This window comes from Equus caballus, chromosome 23, assembly GCF_041296265.1.
Source record: "Equus caballus isolate H_3958 breed thoroughbred chromosome 23, TB-T2T, whole genome shotgun sequence".
Taxonomy (NCBI): Eukaryota; Metazoa; Chordata; class Mammalia; order Perissodactyla; family Equidae; genus Equus; species Equus caballus.
In genome coordinates, this window is record NC_091706.1 from 46,564,765 (window position 1) to 46,585,805 (window position 21,041).

The 21,041-nt window shown below is 38.2% G+C and overlaps 1 protein-coding gene across 16 annotated transcripts in view; it reads right to left on the minus strand.

Moving 5' to 3' along the window:
- The window catches only part of MPDZ (multiple PDZ domain crumbs cell polarity complex component), a 155,044-nt gene that overhangs the window by 43,767 nt on the left and 90,236 nt on the right, over positions 1 to 21,041 (minus strand). For all 16 annotated transcript variants that reach the window (XM_070248691.1, XM_070248688.1, XM_023627359.2 and 13 more), the window contains 3 exons: positions 14,561 to 14,759; positions 8,805 to 8,909; positions 4,914 to 5,006 (listed from right to left, as the gene is read on the minus strand). In XM_070248691.1, the coding sequence (XP_070104792.1) occupies positions 4,914 to 5,006; positions 8,805 to 8,909; positions 14,561 to 14,759 (397 nt within the window). The remainder of the gene's footprint in view (positions 1 to 4,913; positions 5,007 to 8,804; positions 8,910 to 14,560; positions 14,760 to 21,041) is intronic.

The following is a 21,041-nucleotide window of genomic DNA, read 5'->3' on the forward strand; positions in this document are numbered from 1 at the left end:
GCTGTCCTCTCTCCACTCCAGCTACCATGTCCTCTTCTTGCTGCTCCTTAAGTTCACCAGACATGCTCTCCTGCCTCGGGGCCTTGGCACTTGCTACATCCTCTGCCTTGAATGCACTTCCCCTACCCACAAAATAAACACATGAACTCATATATAATAACTGCAAATAGCTCTAAGTGATATGAATGAATTGAAAGTATACGCCTTGTGGAAGGTTGAGCTATAACAATAAGGTGATTTGCAGTGAGATGCTTGGCCACGATGAGGGAGCACTCAGGGCACTGGAAGAAAACAGAGACACCAAGCAGAGAGCTCTGAGGCAGATAACGAGACTGCAATTTGTTCCATGTGCAGGAAGGGAGACAATGGGGACAATAAACAGGGAAAGAAGGCATGGTCCAAACATGCTCTCAACCTTGACATCTGAGGTGTTCCCAGAGGAGAGGAAAGGCAGAGTAAGGACTCCATTGAAATGAGGGAGGCCCCAGCAAGAAAATGCTGGGGACAAAAGGGCACCACAGCCGGAGCGAGATGGTGGGCAACGGGTCAGAAGAGGACAGAGGAGGAGACACAGCTTTTCTTTGGTCACGCTTTTTTGGTTATTGGAAGTCTATAATCCCAGAGACCCTACCTGTTTAGTTTAAAAGGGTCTCACAGTGATCTGCAACCTTCTAAAATTGGTGTGAATAGTTTAAACTAGTTAAAATCTGAATCACCCTTCCTTTCACTCTAGGAATTTCATGAAAGATGAGAACCAAGACCTTTCCTTGTTTCTGAAAGCAGTTCCTAAGGTAAAATGGGAAAATAAAGAAGTCAGTCAAGGGGCCAGTCCGGTGGTGTACCAGTTAAGTTCGCAGGCACCGCTTTAGCGGCCTGGGGTTCACCAGTTTGAATCCCGGGTGCAGACATGGCACCACTTGTCAAGCCATGCTGTGGTGGCGTCCCACATATAAAATAGAGGAAGATGGGCACGGATGTTAGCTCAGGGCCAATCATCCTCAGCAAAAAGAGGAGGATTGGCAGTGGTCGTTAGCTCAGGGCTAATCTTCCTCAAAGAAAAGAAAAAGGAAAAAAAAGAAGTCAGTCAAGTTAGCCAGAGTCTAGAATTCATAGGTGGGACTCCTTAACTCTTTCCTTAAAAAGGAAAAAAATAAATAAAAGAAGGCTGAAAGAAAATGTCTTCCAGGGTTCTCCGTGGTTGGCATAAATTAGAAAGTGGTTATGATTTCTTGAATAATAAAAATAACAGCAGTAGCAGCAAACATTTATTAAGGGCTTATCATGTGCTCAGCATCATTCTCTAAGTGAGTTACACATACTTTCATTTAATTCTTAAGTCATTCCACAAGGTGGATACTCTTCTAAATGCTTTTATTGTTTTTTTTCTTTTTTAAAGATTGGCACCTGAGCTAACAACTGTTGCTAATCTTTTTTTTTTTTTTTTCCTGCTTTTTCTCCCCAAATCCCCCCAGTACATAGTTGTATATTTCAGTGGTGGGTCCTTCTAGTGGCACGTGGGATGCAACCTCAGCATGCCCTGATGAGCGGTGCCATGTCCACGCCCAGGATCTGAACTGGAAAAGCCCTGGGCCACCCAAGTGGAGCACGCAAACTTAACCACTCGCCCACGAGGTCAGCCCCAAGGTGGATACTCCTCTCAGCCCCATTTTACAGAGAAGAGAAGAGGCACAGAGAAGACAGACGATCTTTTGATAAGAGCACCACATGCCCACACAGGGTCTGGCACAGAGAGCAAGTGTTTTCACGTACCCTCCCTAGAAGAAAGGCTGTAACTCCTTACAACACTGGACAAGATAACAAAAGCCAGAGCTGTCAAAATGAGCACAGTGCTGAGGAACAGACTCAGTGTCCTTTCACTGAACAGAACACGGTAAACATTCCATGGAAAGAAAGGGAAACCTATAAAAGGAAACTTTTACAGAACACATTCAGACTTAGTATCATAGAAAAATGGTATTCTTTCCTGAGACCTACAGGTAGGTTTAAAAAGAATGAAATTCAGAAAAGCAGAGTAAAACAGAGGTCTGAGGCCAGCCTGCCCAAGCTCTGAACCCAGAGTCCCTGCATTCAAGTCCTGCTCTTTTGCTACTTAACACTCATGTGACCCTCTCTCTTACTTTGCTCAGCTGAGAGACGGAGCCAATAAGAGTCTCTACAACAGAGAGTTGCTGTGAGGATTAAATTAATGAATACATGTAAAGGGCAAAACAAACCTTTGGCACATAGTAAGTGATCAACAAATCTTTTATTACTCTTATGATGATGATTATGATTACTGAAGTAATGTGAGATATAAAACTCAATCCGTATGTCAAATGAGCAAAAGTGTACCCCACCACCTCAATTCTGTTATACATACACATTGTTCATTAAAACAAGGTAGGTACCATTTTCTACTCATTAGATTGACAACAAAAATTTCTTTAATGATTATACGATGCGGTAACAAGGCTGTGGGGAAAAGGGAACAGTCACATATTGGAAACAGGAGTAAAAATTGCTACAGCCACCTTAAAAAGCAATTTGACAACTTCTAATAAAGTAAATAATACATTTAAATCTAAGAGCCAGCAATTCCACTTCTGGATATACACCTAGACAAATTCTCATATATAACTATAAGGAAATAAACATAGTTACTGCACAGAATTATTATAATAGTGAATGTCTGTTAACTACTCAAATATCAAGCTGGGAATAAACTGTGGTATATTCATATACTGAAATGCACTGCCACGACTAGATTGAGTAATTGGATCTTTAAGTATCAACATGATAGATCCCCAAAGCATTGGATTGAGAGAAAAGTAAGCAAGCTGGAAAATGATACATACAGTAATGATATTAATTATGCAAATAAAATCACATGAAAAATAAAAGAGTAACACAGCTTATTTATAATCTTAAAATTTACACTTTGCTAAAAAGTATTCTCCATTTCCAGACAAAGTGAATTTATTTGGACTGCATGAAAGAATGTCCCATCATGTTTCCAACGTTGTGAAGCATATTCATCACACTTGCTCCTCACTTACTAAAAGCTCTGGTTATCTTGCTAAGTGTCCTCTTAATATTCTATGAACTTCCCCCTAAGAGTACCTTAGTGCTTCTATATACATCATAGTGCAGGGTACCTTCTTTAAGATTTATGGAAGCTCCAAGGTAGTTACCATCTTTAGAGACATCTCTCAGGCTGATGTGAAGGTTAAAATTGGGGATAAAAGTAGAAAAATATTCCAGTCCAGAAGTGTCACTCAATTCTTTCTCATAAGAAAATTTCACAATGATTCCTGTGTTCAACACCTTCTATTTGCTTAGTTATTGATGATGATGATGATGACTGACAAGGTCAACCACCGAGTGCGTGGTCACTCTGTACCAGGCACTGCGCTAACGATTTTACACGCATTATCACACTGAATTCTCCCCCAAATTTAAATGGTTCTATTAGTAATCCCATTTTTCAGATGAAGTATCTGAGACCTAGCAAAGATTAAGAAACTTGTCTTAGAAAGTGTCAAAATGGGAATTCAAACATGGCTCTTATTGACTCTAGACATTTTGCATATTATCGTCTAAAAATTACTTTCCCTCCTAAAATGTTATTAAAACTGGCCATCTATCTTTTTATTTTTCTGTGATTACTGTCCTCCAACAAAATTCAAGTTTATCACTTGATCACCAGCTGCAAAATAATTTCATAATAACTTACTTCTGTCTCCATCCTCAAATAAATAAGAAACTTAACATCTTATAATATGTTTTCTGCCACAGATCTAGCACTTATATTCTGTCCTCAGTGTGGGTAATGTTGTACAGAGACCCTGATTTCTTTAAGCAGAACAAACAGGCTTTAAAGAACTCAAATCAAACAGTCATTTTAGATGGCTGGAAATACTTATTGTTTTTTTGTGAAAGTAACATAAAATGTTTTCTATACTTTGTGACTCACCCTAGAAAATGTTTAAATGCGATGGCTAGAGCCTTAAGTTCATTTGTGAGCAAGGAAAATCATCAAAATGTATTACATCTCTGAATAGAAAGTTTTCTGTCTTTAGTATTCTATTTATTCACTGGAGCATAAGTACTAAGTGTTGACTAAGTACAAGGCACCATTTTCACGGTCACCTTTAGATCTGTTCAGAGGGAATGTTCAATGATTACTTACATTTTACACTTAATGCAAAATACCTTATATTTTTCTTTAATTATTCTGTGTGTCTCCACATCTTGCCCACCCAAGTACATTATAACTTCCTTGAAGGCAGTATTTATGTCAAACTTCCCTGTTCTTCACAAAATCATCTGCCTCTTGTCTCGGTCTATAATCAGGACTCGATAAATTCTTACTAAACTAAATTTTATTTTACTCCACATGAATACAAAAATATGTCTTAGTGATGTATCTAAGCATATTTTGGAAAGTCATCTTTTCTATTATATCTGAAATTAATTCTAAACAGAGCATGCGTTAGAATAACCTCAGCCTATGATAACAAGATGCTTACTTATACACACACAAATACACACATGTGTGCATTCTGAATATGTATGTTTGAGTCTCTACAAATGCTAGAGAAAACTTAAATTAGCAGTAGCAGTATATCTAAGATCAAGCTCTACTGAAAATATTATCCATTCCAACTACTTATGCATAATTTTCTCTAGTTAATTTTATTTAGTCCCTACCATGTGCCAAATCCTTGCATATATGTTAATTTTAACCCTGAGTGATACACATTAGATACTCCACTGTGCACATGAACAAATGGAGGGTAAGGGATATTAAACGATTTACCCAATGTCACAGTAGGAAGTTGCAATCCAGTACTTGAAACCAGACCTCCCTATCTTTAAACACTGAGTAGGCAGAAGACAGAAATAGTCCTTACCGCCTGGTCTGATTCCAGTTGCTATATGCTGCATTCTCAAGTTCACTTTCTTCTCCCTCTCCTTCTTCTCGCTCTGGCAGTTCTGGAATGTCTCTGTTAAAGAATTACACAGTGAGTACTCCAAATCCTAGTAAAACCACGCAAGACTGTCTTATATGTACTTTGTTGGTTTGGCTAAAAACGCAGAACTGCTTTATATTTTCACCATACTTGGCCAATAAGTATATAACATTTTACATTTAGGGGAAAAGAAAACTTGATCAAACAAAACAAAAAACTTATATTAGAATCAATCTACCCTACTTAGTCTGGAGATATAAATGAATACTAAGAGTCTTGTCTAGTCTGTTTCTTTCCTGACGAAACATAGGAGAATAAAAAAAAGAATCAGAAGAAGGGGACAAATGCCAGAATTTTAAAGAACAACTATTCAACAAGTACTTCTTACATACCTACCACGTGCAAGAAAGTAGAAACACCATGTGGGTTATAAGCTAGCACAGCACTGATTGAGCCCTGCCCTGAAAGAATTTGTCATCAAGTGTGCCAGAAGTCTGGCATCTCTGCTTCCTAAGGATGGACCAACACTTGCCCTTCAACTTTTGAAGAAAGATGGAAAACATTTATGGTCCAGCTTCAGCCCATCCAGATGGGCCACACACAGAATACTCCTTACAAGGAGTTTACAATGCATCTGGGTTCAAGGTCACTTTTCAACTTCTGTAGGAATTCAGATTTTGCCAAATGTCAGGCATGTAACAGAATGTGTCCAGTCTATTAACTGACTGCAAAATGATAACCATATAAAGTAATATTTTGTTTTTCCAAAGGTATACTTTGCATAACAAATGACATTGTAAGGGTAACAGAGAATGGTTAAATCAATTACGGTGTGTCCTTATGTTGTTAGTAAAAATTAAATTTCTATAGAAATATGTCCACATATCCATGTGAAAGCAGGGAAAGCTATAAAAATTCTGATTCAATAAATGTTTGCAGTTGATTTTTATAGAAACTGAAAAATCTAAAGAAAGTATAGTCATGCGTCACTTAACAACGAGAATACTTTTTTGGGAAATGTGTCGTTAGGTGATTTCATTGTTGTGTGAACATCATAGAGCGTACTTACACAAACTTAGATGGTATAGCCTACCACATACCTAGGCTACATGGTACTAATCTTATGAGACCATCATACACGCAGTCCATCATCGATTGAAATGTCATTATGAGGTGCATGACTGTATGCTCAAACTATATTCATTCTCCACTGACAAGAATATTGAACTCTGTCAAATTACATAATCTCTAGACTTTGAGACCAGAAGTCATCTAATCCAATAACCCATCTGTGTTTGAACATGTTTCACAACATTTCTGGCAAGCAACTGTCCAGGCTCTCCTTGAACGTCTCATTCTTTTTTTGACTTGAATGCTAGATTTTTGTTTTCAAGTGTTAAAAGGAAATCTACCTGCCTATATGTCCTACCCACCGGTTGTGTGTTTGAACGTCCCTCCTGTGCAAATTCAGGAACAAGGCTCTGAATGCAGTGGGGTTCGGAGAGCCTCAGACTGACAGTGGGACAGGACTGATGGGAGTGGATCCAAAAGGGGGATTTTAACAATGATGTTAAGAAGCTGACTGAGAACCAGATAGTCTGCGTGAAGCCCTAATCCAGAAGATGCAAGGCAGAGAAGGGAACACTAGGCCTAACCCTCTGGAAACACAAATAGAACATGATAGAAAAAGCAGGTAAGGAAGACAGGCAAGAATGAATTTAGAAAGAGTGCCTAAAATATTCAGCGACAGCCATAGGGGTGGGAGGAGGATCTGACCCCTAGGCCCAAGCTGTGGGAGCCACTGAGAAACACTCTCAGACAAACTGTATCAAAAGCTCCTGCCTCTTTAGCTGTAAGACGACTAATACTCAGACTCCTGATACAAAAGCCCCATTCTCTTCAAATGATTCTATAATCTGGAATCCCTCACTCACCCAGACATGCTCCTCTAAATGTAATGATTATTCTTTGTTCATCTTAGATTATGGTTTACAGGACTCAAGTGTCGTGTGCTCCAAAGAGTAGATGGACCAGTTCTCGTTCTCCTGCACTCACTTAGCCAAGAATGAATTAGACTTCTTTGCATCTGTGTTCAACTGCTGAATATCGATGAAATTTCTGTCAACTATAGCAACTAACCCTCTTTACATCTGCATAAAGGTGCTAGGTGAAGAAACTGGCATAAGGTCACTCAGTAAAGTAGCAGAGGTGAGATGTGAACTGAGGCCGTCTTACTACAAACCTGAACTCTTAACCTCCAGGCTATGCTGCCCATTATTTTTATACTGGGCTTGAGTGATTCTTTTTTTGGATCCAATGGTTAAGAACATGGAGCCTGACTGCTTAGATTCTAATCTCTGCCACTTATTAGCTATGGAATTTGGGTAAGTTACTGAACCTCTCTCTGGTGCAGATTCTTCCCCCGTAAAATACAGATCATTTTGTTTTGTTGAGCACCTCATATTAATAGCAAATGTGCTTTCTCCGCAGTGAAGCAAGTAGTCACAGCACTGGACAATCCAGGTCATTCTTTCTGTGCTAGGAAGGAAGCACGGTGCTGAAAGTGGCTCTTTCTCTCTAATAACTTTTGAATGCTTCCAAGGCCTGGGACTTAACAGGAATATGATGTTACCTTGGCATATTCTTTAATTAGGCCATATGAAATGATATTTCAGAGGGACATTGGAACGACTGCTTTTACCATTTTGACAGGAAGCACCAAGAAGCTATAATCAGTTCATGCCATTAACCCTGAGATGGAAATTCTAGAGTGGAGTGTGGCTGAGTATTGTACAGGGTGGAGTGAATATTCCTATTCCCATAAATTTCACAAGGCCCTAAGGGCCACGGCATTTCTTCCACTTATCAAACACACAGCATACACTTCCCTTCCCTAACGCCTTCTGTATTACTGCAGTCACGTGTAATTTGTAGAGGAACACAATGAGGCGCTATCATGATACCTGCAGAGTCACTAACACCACGGTGTTCTGGGATGTTCTGACATCCTCTGAGGAACAGAAGAATTCTTCTGAGAAGACCTCAGAATATTTAAAAAGCCATTTTTTCTCTGCAGCATGTTTAAAGAGAAATTTGGTACTGAGCTGTTACTGCAAGTGAAAAAAACAGGCACATAGCTGAGAGTGTAAAATGGGACATTCTTCATGGAAAAACAACTTAACATTATTTCTCTCCCTGTGCTGAACTCAGTCAGCAGAAGCATCAAAACCTAGTTCCTCACTTTTCTAAGGCAAAAAAAACCCTTTTTCCTGTATTATTTAAAGATTCTTAATATGACGTGTATCAAGAGCCTTTAAAGGCCACACATTCTCCTTCCTAACACGCATATACACCAAGATGCTCAGCTCAACATTCTCCAAAGGAGTAAAAAATAACCATTAAAAATGTTTCTGAACCTGTATATATGTTAGAAAGGAATATACAAAATTTTTTAAAACATTTATGAAAGAGAAAAAAAGCATGATAAAACACTACACAAATTCTAGGTTCGAGGGAATTAATGAAATAATATTCTTACCTGGGGTGAATTCCCCAAACTTAGTATGTTAAAAGTGCTATACTGAGTGGTATAATTAAAGATGATTTTAGTTTCTTGATTTGAATTTTCATATATTTTCCACACTGTATAATAATTACTTAAGTAACAGGGTTTCTCCTCAATTTTTTAAAATATTTTTTTAAATCTTTAAAGAGGGAAAGGAATTCAGTCTTTCTCATTGCTATTTCTCCCTGACTCTGGATTCAAAACTCTTCTCTATAACTCGCTGTATCACTCATTCATTGTAGCTCTAGACAGACTGTTTCACTTACCTGCCGGTGTATGAAGAAAAAATATCCAGTGCCATTATTCCCCCAGACTGCTGTGCTAAGCTCATTCTGAACTCTTCCAAATGCTCTGCAGGCACATAGGTAATTCTGGAACAGAACACAATTCATGAAAGCACAGGGAAGTAAAATTTTGGCTAACTGTTAGGAAAGGCTTCCAAAATACAGAAATAAAATTATGCTGTCCCTTCATCTCTAGTTTTTCACACAACTCATTTAATCAGCTTACTCAGCAGAGAATCAAAACTTCAAAAGGATAAAGTGTCCTATAGGCAAGAATAACAACAGAAATTAAATTTTAAAATACTGCTGACAAACCACGTATTTTCCAATAATCATATGGGGGGGAGAATAGAATTATTAATATTTCCAGATGAGAAGACTAACAGCAACTTTTTTAAATTAGAAAGATCTATAAATCCTCATCCTCAGAAAAATAATTGTCAGTAACAACAATATCATCCAAACATTTTTGGATTCTTTAGCACAAACAAATGAGGTGAATTGTATTCTATTAAAACACTGGGTGTCCCAAATTACTTTACATTCTTCCATAATACATAATTAATTATGGATGTTAATAAGCATTATCACTTAATTATATGATAGCTCTGTTAAGTCATAAACTCTCAAGTCCGAAGCTAAATCATTATAAGTTTATAGAAAGACTCTCATACCGATTTGTAGCAACTTCCTGAAGGTTCATTTTGGTCTCAGAGAAAAGTCTACTGCTTAGACTTGGATGGTCACTTACTAATTCAACAAGTACCTGCTGAACGCCTATAATGCAGAAAGCACTGAGCTGAATGCTGACTGCAGCTGTAATGTTTAAAAACTCACATTTGAAAATTCAAGTTTACTCCTGTCCTATAAGGCTACATAGCTGATAAATTTAAGTAGGCTGTTCCAAGATCCTCAAATTAATGAATAGTAAGGTAAGAAAAATACTGCATTTGCAGTCAGTTCACCATGCATGTGCAACTAAAAAAAAAGTATCAAAAACACACGAAATAAAAATCACACAGACTATTAAACCAGCTATCCATAACTTACCCACAAAGACAGTAAGTACATAAAATCTTAGCACTGGAGGGCAAGGATAAAAGGATTGCCTTTTATGTTATAATAAAATAAGAATTACACCTATGGCATAATTTATTGAGTGAGGAGGATATATTATTTCAGATATATTGGTTATTCCATAAAAAGCATTCAGTCTCTGAGGTCACTTAGGTTTGGAGTCACAAGACACAGCTCTGTAGCTCATCGGGAGTGTGATGGGAGGGTCAATCACGACCAGCCAATCTCCATGCCCTCCATCACGAAAAGGACATCACTGGTCATGAGAAGCAGAATACAAACATGAGGCAGTGCTCTCCCAGGCCACCAGCTAGCCTGGCCACACCTCAGCACTCTGGCAAAATCCGTGGACCTGTGGGAATCTCTTCAGGACACTTCTACCTCAAAGATCCAAAAATGACGCAGAAAGCACAGTTCAGTGGAGGCAGGACTGGACTGAGTGAGACAGTTGTATCCTAATTCAGGCTTTACTTAATTTTTCATCTATATAAACACCTTCTCGATGGTGTTACAAAAACATATCGAATAGTCAATCTGCATTTATCCCTTCAAAAATAATGCAGCAAAGATGTATAAGACATTGTGTTGGGAAAGAGGACATTGTTTTTTACACAAAGAAAAAGGGTTATATAAAATCTAAAATCTGAACAGCCCATTCAAGAAAACTGGCATTATTTTTGAAGATTCAATAAAGGTAAAACTTATAAAAACAAGATCTTAGGGGAAAAAATACCAGGAAGAGCTGAGGAGAGAAAGTTAGAACATAATAGTGAAAGTAATAATAATCAGTTCAAAGTACTTAATTTTTTAATTGGTTTGAAAAGGAAAAGATGTTTCCATTCCAAACAATGCTGAAAATGAGTTTTCCTCTATATTTGTTTAAAGTTGTTTTTCCTTTTACCAAAGGGTGGGAGAGGGGGAGACTTACAAATATTTTTCTGATAGGCAGATATTTTTCTTTAGGTAGCAGTGAGAAAGAGGAAAGAAGGCCGTTTTCATAAACATTTAGCCCAATACAGACAGTGAGGCCACCAGAACAAGCATCCCATAATACACCAGCACATGCAGAGCAACTCTAACACACGCCTGGTCACACAGCCACACAAAACCTCCAAGTCACCAACAAAGAACTCCAAAACTGAATTACAAACTGCATAAACACACTGCAACAGCTTATTTGAGAGTTGTATTATAAATTCTTAAATGTAAACTAACCTTTGGCTACACACGGAGTGGAAGAAAAAAGAAGAGCATTAGTGATGCTGAAATGTGACTCGGCTATTCATCCAGAGACTGCGCCTGCATATGCAGACACGATCATTCCCTTACAAAGGAGCTTGAGAGCTTAGTGGTTGGAAAATAGGGTTTTCAAATGAGTTCACAATCATCAGTGCGATGTGAAAATGTAACCACCTCAGAGCTCTTTTGGAATTTATGTTCTATAAATGAAGGGCAAAAAAGCCAAAATGTATACACTGTATCTATATCTGGATCTATCCCTGCATCGGGACGTTAGGAAAGCACAAAATGGTTTTCACAGACAAGTTGTAACACACAGCCATAATGAGCTTTTGAATCACCGATACTCACACATAAAAGGGGGCTCGATCGTCAGCAGGTGCTGTAGAAAATCTAGAATGTGAAGCATACGCCGCGGCATCTTTTTACAATGGTGTTAACAAATGTCAATGTCTTGTGCTGAATGTGAGATGCATACATATGTAGTTAAAAGTGGGTGCTCCTGGTTGTTTTTTTCCCCTTTCCACCTCCCTCCCGTCTACACCTCCCCCAGAAAAGCATCTGCTCTTCACTGGTGTCTATAGCAGTGATTATTAACAAGCATGGAAAATGTAACTGCAATCAATCTTTTATTCCTTGATCAGGAATTCATCCCACACTTTAGGTTAAGGCAGGTGAATTCTGATTCAGCTCAGTAATTATCTGGCAGATGTTACTAGCAGCTGCTGCTAAGCGCAAAACCCTGGCTATTATTACAGAAATATAAGAGCTCCTGGCAAGGTGGAGTGAGAAGCGAAACAGAATGCATTCTGGTGAGGCTTCACATCTGGTTTTCCACAGAAAATAATGAAACCTGGAACTTAAACTGGCTGTTCTTGAACTCTTGAAACTCAAATTATCTACCCAGGCACACAGGAACGCACACACATGAAGTTCCTAGCTATCTATCGTAAATGGCAAAAAAGAAATCCAGTGCATTGTCTTAATAAGTAATGCCTGTCCTAAAACCAATCAGGTATGTAACAGAACCATTTAGAGTCTTTTTTTTTTCTTGAAGACCCTACAATACACTCCCACCACCACCCAGGGGTAACCCAGGTTTATAACAAGAAATAAAGAGGAGATGTGGATGGAGCCTAGATCTAGGCAACGACTACAAAGCTTAATTGGCCAGAGGCAATGTTATGGTTCCACTCAGAGTAACGGAAGGACTAGGCTTTCCTGTGGGGAGGATTACTCACACAGCTTTCAAGGTAATTCTAAACCTTTTGCTTCATAAAAGCAAGTGATAGGGAGGGGACAGGGCCAAAAAACACTTCATGCAATATGCACAGAACATGCTGCTCAGCCCTGGTCAATCTAAATGGTTGTTTTATCATTTAACATATTTTTTCTGAGAGAGGATTATACGATTCTGATTTCTTTCTACCGTTTACCCAATGAGTCAAACTATAACCATCTGAATCACAGTTTCAGTAGGACACTTGAGAAGAAATCACTGTGTTTTATGGGTATATTTGAGAGTATGTGTGCACGTGCACACGTATGTGAGCATGTGAGAAAGAGATGGATTGACTGAGTGACTGTGATTTCCGGGGAGGGAAGGTTATGGGATTTTCCTTATTTTCTTTTTTTAATATAAGATACTACAGCACATTTCGCTTCACGGGATCCTAAAGCAATTATTTATGAAGCTAGTTCTCTCGATATCCTTTCAAGGTCACAATAAAGCCACTATCTGCATGAATGGGTAAATACTGGTGCTGAATCAGAGCGTGGGAAAATGAACGAACAAAAAACCAGAACAAAACAGAACGCAACAACAACAGAAACTAGAAAAGGAGAAAAAAGACTTTGGGAGCTTGAAAACGTACCTGACAACTTTTCTATAGTTAGCTAGATAATATGACTTACGATAAGTCAGTGTCACAGTGGTCTTATTTTTTATCCACTTTTTAAGTTCTGGAGGACACGAGAACTGAGGGGTAAGGCCAGAACCAAGCACCGATTCTGGGGCTCAAAGTGACTACAAATGGGCAGGGGACCTGTATCAGCACTCACAGCATAACATAGCATTATCACACAAGAAATCAAATGATCAGTTACTAGGCCATCTGCGTTTTATACTACATCTGAACTACGTAAGCTGAAAACCTTGCAACAAATAGTCTCCATGTGGATCTATACCATTCATCTTTTAAGCAAAAGGAATGGACACAAAAGGAGTAATGAGAAAAGCACTTTGAGTTTCTCCTTTTTCTTAGTGTAGATGCACTGACATTTTTAATGATATTCACTTGTACTAACATTATTAATAAGATAATTAAGGAACTGTCACATGATCTGTTCCATTATAAAATGAAAGTCAAGAAGTCATGCAAAAATATGAAAGCCCATTAGTGAAATTCTGCCTAAAAATAATACTTCTTTTTCATAAATCAGCAGAATCCACTCTAAATGGTATTTTTCTGCTTTTTATTGATGGTGGAATGAAAAACAGATCGTAAATAGTTTTTCTTACCTAAGCTCTAGTAATATATACTTTGCAAAAGAATAATACAGAATGCAGTCAGTAAAGTAACATTAATATGAAAAAATCTCCCATACCAGTAATCATTAAATCGATTTAAGGTAAACAATCTTTCCCTGAGCTCGTATTTTACTATTTTATCCCTCATACATTAAATACAAATATTCAATGATTAATGCTACAGAAAAAAGCCAAGCTATTACATTGATGAGGTGCGACAATAAAGTCGTGAACTGATTTTTACGTTGGCTCAAGAAATGTTTAGTGACTTAAAAACCAAACCATGTACATGACGTGCTTTTAGCACATTATGGGATTATGGGACATTTTAAGTACTTCCCAAGAAAATATCCTACGTGACCTACGATCAGACTATATCAACATATTGGTGAATTCTCTTAGATCATGAGGCAGTTTAACAAAGGGTAAATTATGTCATACTGGCACTGTTCTATATGGTCTTTTCCACGCCTGGCCCTTAAAGAACTGGCTTAGTCCTAGGGTTCATACTACTCAATTAAGCACTGCACGATTCCTTATTTTCAGGCCAATCCAAACTTCTTTGTAAGATCCTAACAGTGGTCCCCCCTGCTCTGTGAGAGATGTCTCATATCTCTCACATCTAAGTTTTTGCAGAAATCACTGGAGAAGTAAAATTAAAAACAGAAAGCAACATTGTTTTCAAATATTTCAACAATGCTATCATCTCAAAGAGACTATTGACAATCAAGAACTATTCAAGAATAGTCAAATTCTTAAGTGATTTATATTAAATAAATTTTTTGATAACTTTTGTATATCAAACAGAAGTATATACTGAAAAAAAAGTTCTCATTAATGAATTGAAAGTCCTGAATTTCCCAAGCCAAACTGGGGTCCAAATGATACTTACTTTATGTCAGGCCCAATGAGAGAATGTCTTCTTAACATGGCTCGCGCCTGGGCATTGGTTAAGCTGATAGTAGACTCTTCATTAATAGATAAGATGCAGTCCCCAACGGCAATCCGGCCATCTCGACTAATGGCACCTCCGTGAATGATGCTTCGAACAATCATCCCCAAGCCATCTTTATTAGCACTTACTGTCATCCCTATGGTAAAGGAGAAACACAGACACGTATGAAACATGTGGCTTTCAAATTAATTTTAATTTCAATTTAATAATGCTCATGGATTCATAGATAAAAGAACACGAGTAACATTTTTAGCCAAAAAAAAGCAGAAAAAGCTAGTTTCTCACAAAAAATATTTTTTAAGTAAGTTTTGAAATGTTTGTACAATTGCATCTAGATAAAGACACTCCATGTTGAATACATTAGAGATGAAACAGGTCTACTCTATGGGGTGAATGTAACTAAGGCTATTTGATGTGCTGCCCCTTAAATAGAAAGCTCTCCCAGAGAGAAAATTTTGACAGTATCAAATCAATTTTACAATAGCAGCTCACCTCTTATAAGAGAATAAACTGCAGACTACAAATGGAAAATGAGTTGTATAAATTAAGAAACTCTGTGCTATTACCTTATTTCCAGATCACTGGGCCATTCTGTCTATATTTACTATATGCTGACATGTGCCAAGTAATATGCCAGTTGTTTGAGATAGAAAAACATAACAGGATTCCTAACATCAAGGAGCTTGTGTTGAAGTCTCAGCCTCTGTGCCTATCACAGTGTCTGAATGTACAGTAATCTGTTGAAGTATTCCTATATTTTATCTCCAAATCTGAACTTCTATGAGCTCAAGATTTGGAAATTCACTTGCTTTCTTGATGTATTCCTTGGATGACAAATAGGAAATGCAACCTCAGTACATATAAAATTGCATTTCCAAGTTTCTACCTCTCCTTATTTCTCCATTTATCTTCCCCTTTTGGGAAGTGGTACCACCATACTACTCTCCACAACTCAAAGGAGAAATGTTGACGTTGTTCTTGATCCCTACCTCTCTCTCACCTCTTATATTTAATCTACCACCAAGTCCTGTCATTTCTATCTCCAAAATTTATCTTGACTCCATTAGCCCTTTCTCCATTTCCATGATAACCCTAGACCAAGCCAGCATCTTCTCTTGCATGACTTTTTCAAACAGCCTCCTAGGTGGTCTCCAGTGTTATCCCCTCTAATGCATTCTTCTCACTACAGAGCAACCATTTAAAAAAGACAAATCACATCGCTCCCTTGTTAACAAGGCTTTAATAGCTTCCCCTTATGCTAACATACAACACACCTATTTGGCACAGTCCACAGGGCACTGGTGGCCAGGCCCTCACAACATGCACCCTTCCTTTGTGCCATGTCCTCCACGTATCCTTGTGCTCCAGCCACGAGGACTTCTTTCAGAAATACACCTAGCCTCGCCCCATTTCGGAGTCCCTGCCTAACATCCTCTTTCTGAAGTTCTCACACAGCTAACTCCTTTCCACTCTTCAATATCACTTCCTCGGAAAGGCCTTCTCAACAAACCCTCTCTGAACCCCTCTCATTCTACCCTCGTTCTATTACTCCAATGTATAAAACTTTCTGAAATTATGCTCAAAACATACATAAAATAATGTAAGTTCACTTAAAACCAAGTGCTGAAAATTCCTTCCAAAACAAGATTATGTAATTAAATAAGGAGAGATATAAAGCCATAAGGATATTTATAAAAACCTTCTTTGAGAGAAATCACAAATTCCAGGTTTTTATATATTTTAAGATGGAAAGACTTTCTTTCTAAATATGAATTCTAACTTTACTGAATTAGACATGATATTTCAAATATTTTTTTAAGAATGATCCTGACCAAGAGGGGCCAGCCTGGTGGTGCAGTGGTTAAGTTCACACATTCTGCTTTGCCGGCCTGGGGTTCGCTGGTCTGGAGCCCGGGTGGAGACCTACGCACCGCTTGTCAAGCCATGCTGTGGCAGGCGTCCCACATATAAAGTAGAGGAAGATGGGCATGGATGTTAGCTCAGGGCCAGTCTTCCTCAGAATGATCCTGACTACAATATGTCTCCAGCCTGATATTTCATTTCTGGATATGGCTCATCCGGGCACTAGCTAACATTTTCTGATAGAAATGAATCATTATCAAATGTATTTGAAATATTCTGCTTAGACTCATACTAATGATTCTTAAATGTATTGTTATTAAAGAACTACCTCTGCTTACTATAAATCAACAAACAAATTTAGACACTATTTCATCCAAGGTGGGTTTCTTATGAGCAAAGAAGCTGGCTCTAGTTTGCCCCGATGCTGCCACCCTTCCCACCAAGACCCACCAAACAACTGTACTATGGTAAAATTGACACGGATGACTACAAAACAAAATTTGACTCAGTGGTCCATACTGGGAATACCATCATCTGTTCTTATTAGCACCCTGCATTCTACAATACAGTCAGCCACAGACAAGGGACAAGTCATCATGAGCTATGGTCGATAGAACCTCTGAATTCATTTTTTAATGGCATATTTAACTCCAGACTCTATTAGCTCTGAAGGCTGTCAGGTCATGTCGACCATACAAACCATATCCACTAACTAGGATTTTGGTTGTAACTTGTACGATCTCTCAATTTTTTCCCAGAAGAAGGATAAGAGAGTAGCCCAAACTATGCACTGTAGAACCAGAGAACTGGTCCCGAATGTGGGTTCCACCACTTCTAATCAGTGTGGCTTTGGGTAACTAACTTAACCTCTCAGAGTGCCTCATTTTACCCTTCTGTAAAATGGGGACAATGCTCACTTTTAGGGCTGTTTAAAGAATTACGTGAGAAAAACAGAGAGTACCTTTGAAAGTGCCTGACACAAAGTGCTCAACAAAGTACAAAGGAAACTCAAAGAATATATTAAAAAGGCATCTCAATCCCAATCCAAAGATCCACAGTTCTCTAAAGCCTCTATGCAAACCTTAATTCAGCTTCAAAATGAAGCTTGTTATTACAGCAATCTTAACGCAGACCTGGACAACTCGAGCACTTTACTGTATTGTGTGGTATGTGAAAACCGGAGGCAGACTGAGGTCTGAGTCTTGCTTCCCCCTCCCAAGGGCTGAGCACTTTCAGAGAAATTCCTGAGTCTGTCTACGTCTCTGCACCTCATCCATGAAGAGAGGATAACACCCTCCTTTCCTTCTTACCTGTTTACCTTCAAGTCCTGATATAACATAATTAGCCAATGGACCACAGAAGACCTATCAAAAATCAGCAAGATTAAATTTTCAAAGGTCACTATATGCAAGTGTACATATACGTGTGCATCTGCATATGACATTTCCCCCCTAAATTTAACAAAGTTAAAGAAAAACCAAGTGATTCATGAAATCAAAGCAAATGGATTATGACAGGTTTTACAGAAACTTATCATTTATTAATAATTTCTTCTAGTTATCACTAGAAAAAGAAACAACTTCTCCAGAAAGCGAAAACTGCAAACACTCTCACATAGTTGACTAAGGAAAGACTATGAATCTAACAAAATATGTCCAGTGATAGACCGTTTCATAACTTACTCTCCTGTCAGCACAAAGCCAGCCTCTGTTTAGACTTTCTAAAATCTTATCACACCTTTTGTTACCTAAAGTTGTAAAGGCAACACCTTCCTACATAAAAAGCTTAAATGAAGATGGATTGCAACCAGACGGTGGGTGGTGAACAAAATGCAGTCTGTACACAGGTAAACGTATAAGGACATACATCTGAAATTTAGGTGTTGTTATAAATGAATATGACCTGACAAAAAAATTTTTTAAAAGTCTAAATGAATGCTTTAATTATTTTAATGTTTTACACAGATTTTTAGAATAGGCCTTTTTCATTCTTCTTTTACATTTACTTACTCTAAGTGCTGTAGAAATCAGAATATGAAACATCGCCTGTCAAATGAGATGACAGAGAAATGTTCTTGCTTTGGCATACAGCATTTGAACTCCAAAATGCTGGAGAAACCTCACTCGGTCCCAGGAAATCAAACAGCCAGGGACAAAGCCCTGTAAACATTTTGGGGTATGTAAATTAATTCAAATAATGGAAATGAAGCAGAAAAGTAAAACTAAAAGTTACTTATACTTTTATATTATAATTTGGTTGGTAAACTAAAGGTGCTATGATTTCACACTTATAAGTAAGTAGTTTAGTCTCACAAATCAAATGAAAAAGCTCTTTTATACTTTAATTTTAAAATTAAGCTGTTGAGGTTTCAAAGGATTTTCTGATATTATAGAAAGTAAGGAGACTTCACCTTTCCCTGTTTTTTCCCCAAGAGCTTAATCATCTTAGTACATTTTTAAAATCAAAACTTAAAAGCTAAAGTGGAAGCAACCCAAGTGTCCAACAATGGATGAATGGATAAACAAAATCTGGTATATACATACACATATACAAAACTAAGTATACGTATAGTACACTGTGTGTACTATATATACACACACAATGGGACAGTATTCAGCCTGAATAAGGAAGGACATTCTGACACATGGTACAACACATATGAACCTTGAAGATACTATGCTATGTGAAATAAGCCAGTCACAAAGGGACAAATATCATATGATTCCACTTACATGAGTCATGTACCTATAATTATCAAAACTTCCAGAGACTGAGAGTAGAATGGTGCAGTTGCCAGGAGCTCGGGGAAGGGAGGAGTGGGGAGTTAGTCTTTAATGGGTACAGAGTTTGACTTGAGGAAGATGAAAAAGTTCTGGAGATGAATGGTGGTGATGTTTGCACAACAATGTGAATGTACTTAATGCTACAGAAATGTACACTTAAAAATGGTTAAAATGCCACAGAAATGTACACTTAAAAATAGTTAAAATAGGGACCAGCCCCATGGCCTAGTGGTGAAGTTCACAGTGCTCTGCTTTGGCAGCCCAGGTTCAGTTCCCGGGCACTGACCTACACCTGACTCATTGGTAGCCATGCCGTGGCAGCGACCCACATATAAAATAGAGCAAAACTGGTACAGATGTTAGCTCAGAGTGAATCTTCTTCAGCAAAAAAAAAAAAAGGTTAAAATGGTGAATTTTATGTTACGCATCTTGTACTACACTAAAAATACTGATGTATCCCGACATATTAACAGAATAAACAAAAAACCCATATGATTGTCTCAGTAGATGAGGATTTGACAAAATTCAACGTTCTCTCAGCAAACTAAAAAAAGGTGAGCCATCCGAAGGGTCAGCTCATAAAAGCAGATACACTCAGACCACGGCTTTTATAAGAGCCTCCCAACTGCTTCCAAGCTAACTCACCAACCTGTGGCAGAGTGACCTCAAAACACAAATCCCACCGTCTCACTCTCCTGCCCCTAGCTCCTGGCGCCCGCAGGAGCTTAAGGCAGGAGGCTGTTGCGACGGAAGACCTGTGTCCCACACGTGACCTGTCCAGCAGCCGTCTCGCACCTAGCATTCCTTCAGCTTCAGCTCTTTGCCGCCATCACATCACAGTTCATCCATACCAAACAAAGCTCAGTGATGTTTCACATTCCTCGGCCTTAGCTCCAGCACCTTCCAACTTCTCCCAATTCCTCAACGAGGTGGAAAAAATCTCCTCTTTCAAGAACTAAATCAAACATCCCTAAACTCCTCCACTCTCCAAACAGGGATCAGCTATTTCCTCTTTTAAGCCTTCAATGTTCTCTGCACGAGTGTCTATCACAGCACGTATAAGATTTTAACGCATTTAGGATTTTACATGTCCATTAGCTTACTCTCTTAAACCGATGCTCCTTGAGGAAAACAAATATATCATAGTGTCTATGCATAGTGGCTAAAATATAGAAAATAATAAATATTTGATAGTTGAGTAAATAAATACACTGGAATAGGGTTTCTGATATGGGCTTTGCAAAATGTCTTATGAGTTGGTAAAAAAAAATAGGTTATATGGCCAATTAAACATGGGAAATGCTGCATTCTATAACCTCTTCTTAGAGATCCACAATGCACATTTGAGTATCAGTTACTGAGTAGTGTGAATAGAAACCTATCTCCCCAACTTCACCACATTCCACGCTTTTAAACCTGGAACCCGTGTATAATTCCTATTAACATCTCACAGAACTACTATTGTAAGCAACGTGCCCTCAGAAACACTGCATTAGCAGATGAAATATTTCTCACATGCTTAGATATCTATAATGTCTGCCATAATTAATGCATAGAAAGCTCTGCAGCTTAAGTTTTATATCATTTTAGTAAATGTAATATATAAGAACTATAACAACTGAGTAGAAATTCTCTGAAATAATTCTCCATTTACTTTCCTTTGGAAGTACTCAGCCACCACCAAATGGAATAAAATCTAGCAGAGAGAGCCTGGCATCCCACTCCCCAGGTAGGCACTGCTGGACTCCTCTGCCAAGTCTCAAATTTCACAA